This window comes from Geospiza fortis, unplaced genomic scaffold (assembly GCF_000277835.1).
Source record: "Geospiza fortis unplaced genomic scaffold, GeoFor_1.0 scaffold427, whole genome shotgun sequence".
NCBI lineage: Eukaryota > Metazoa > Chordata > Aves > Passeriformes > Thraupidae > Geospiza > Geospiza fortis.
Genome location: NW_005054853.1, coordinates 2,907 through 4,954, shown reverse-complemented (window position 1 = coordinate 4,954; position 2,048 = coordinate 2,907). Strand labels below are relative to the sequence as shown.

General features: G+C 68.2%; 1 protein-coding gene across 1 annotated transcript in view; it reads right to left on the bottom strand.

Moving 5' to 3' along the window:
• Positions 1-2,048, bottom strand: part of PI4KB (phosphatidylinositol 4-kinase beta) — a gene marked incomplete at its 5' end in the record, with an annotated part of 26,098 nt that overhangs the window by 22,563 nt on the left and 1,487 nt on the right. The window contains one exon of the mRNA XM_031065544.1: positions 1,929-2,046. Within this exon, the coding sequence (XP_030921404.1) occupies positions 1,929-2,046 (118 nt within the window). The remainder of the gene's footprint in view (positions 1-1,928; positions 2,047-2,048) is intronic.

The window sequence follows — 2,048 nt, the reverse complement described above, 5'->3', positions numbered from 1 at the left end:
GGATCTGTCCCCAGCGGTGGCACTGCCCCTGGATGTGCTGTCCCCAGCGGTGCCACTGCCCTTGCCTGCACTGTCCCTGGTGGGGACAGCAGCACTGCCCCTGCCCAGCCTGTCCCCAGGGGTGGCACTGCCCCTGGCTGCGCTGTCCCTGACAGGGATGATGGCCCTGCCACTAACTGGCCTGTCCCCAGTGTCACTGGTCCTGGATGAGCTGTCCTTAACAGGGATGGTGGCACTGCCACTGGCTGACCTGTCCCCAGTGGTGGCACTGTCTCTGGGTGACCTGTCCCTGACAGGGACACTGCCACTGCCCCTGCCTGGCCTGTCCTCGTCAGGGACACTGCCACTGCCCCTGCCTGGCCTGTCCTCGTCAGGGACACTGCCACTGCCCCTGCCTGGCCTGTCCCCAGCGGTGGCACTGCCCTTGCCTGCACTGTCCCTGGTGGGGACAGCAGCACTGCCCCTGCCCAGCCTGTCCCTGATGGTGCCACTGCCCCTGCCTGGCCTGTCCCCAGCGGTGGCACTGCCCTTGCCTGCACTGTCCCTGGTGGGGACAGCAGCACTGCCCCTGCCCAGCCTGTCCCTGATGGTGCCACTGCCCCTGCCTGGCCTGTCCCCAGCGGTGGCACTGCCCTTGCCTGCACTGTCCCTGGTGGGGACAGCAGCACTGCCCCTGCCCAGCCTGTCCCTGATGGTGCCACTGCCCCTGCCTGGCCTGTCCCCAGCGGTGGCACTGCCCTTGCCTGCACTGTCCCTGGTGGGGACAGCAGCACTGCCCCTGCCCAGCCTGTCCCCAGGGGTGGCACTGCTCCTGGAGGAGCTGTCCCTGACAGGGATGGTGGCACTGCCACTCACCGGTTTGTCCCCAGTGCCACTGCCCCTGGGTGAGCTGTCCCTCCTAGGGACAGTGGCACTGCCACGGACTGGCTTGTCCCTGACAGGGATGGTGGCACTGCCACTCACCGGTTTGTCCCCAGTGCCACTGCCCCTGGGTGCGCTGTCCCTCCTAGGGACAGTGGCACTGCCCCTGCCTGGCCTGTCCCCAGGGGTGGCACGGCTCCTGGAGGAGCTGTCCCTGACAGGGACAGTGGCACTCCTGGTGCCCGGCCTGTCCCCTGCGGTGGCACTGGCCCTGGGTGAGCTGTCCCCCGTGGTGGCACTGCCCCTGGCCCGATTGTCCTTGACTGGTGTGGTGCCACTGCCACCAGCTGGGCTGTCCCTGACAGGGACAGTGGCACTCCTGGTGACCGGCCTGTCCCCTGCGGTGGCACTGGCCCTGGGTGAGCTGTCCCCCGTGGTGGCACTGCCCCTGGCCCGATTGTCCTTGACTGGTGTGGTGCCACTGCCACCAGCTGGGCTGTCCCTGACAGGGACAGTGGCACTCCTGGTGACCGGCCTGTCCCCAGTGCCACTATCTCTGGGTGACCTGTCCCTGATGGGGACAGTGGCACTGCCCCTGCCTGGCCTGTCCCCACTGCCACTGTCTCTGGGTGACCTGTCCCTTGTCCTTGACGGGGACGGTCCCCCTGCCACCAGCCAGGCTGTCCCCAGGGGTGGCACTGCCCCTGCCTGGCCTGTCCTGAGTGGTGGCACTGCCCCTGGACAGACCTTCCTTGACAGGGACGGTGGCACTGCCACCAGCTGTGGGGACAGTGGCACTTCTAGTAGCCGGCCTGTCCGCAGTGGCACTGGCCCTGGAGATGCTGTCCTGCCTGGGGACAGTGGCACTGCCCCTGGGGGAGCTGTCCCTCCTAGGGACGGTGGCACTGCCAGTGACAGGCTTGTCCCTGACAGGGACCGTGGCACCACTGACTGGCCTGTCCCCAGTGGTGGCACTGCCCCTGCATGGACTGGCCTTGACAGGGACAGTGGCACTGCCACCCGCTGGGCTGTCCCTGCTGAGAATGGTGGCACTCCTGGTGACCGGCCTGTCCCCAGTGCCACTGGACGGGCTGTCCCTGATAGGGACGGTGGCACTGCTGGTGACAGGCCTGTCCCCAGTGGTGGCACTGCCAGTGACCGGCCCGGGCCCCGGGGGCCTGACCCCT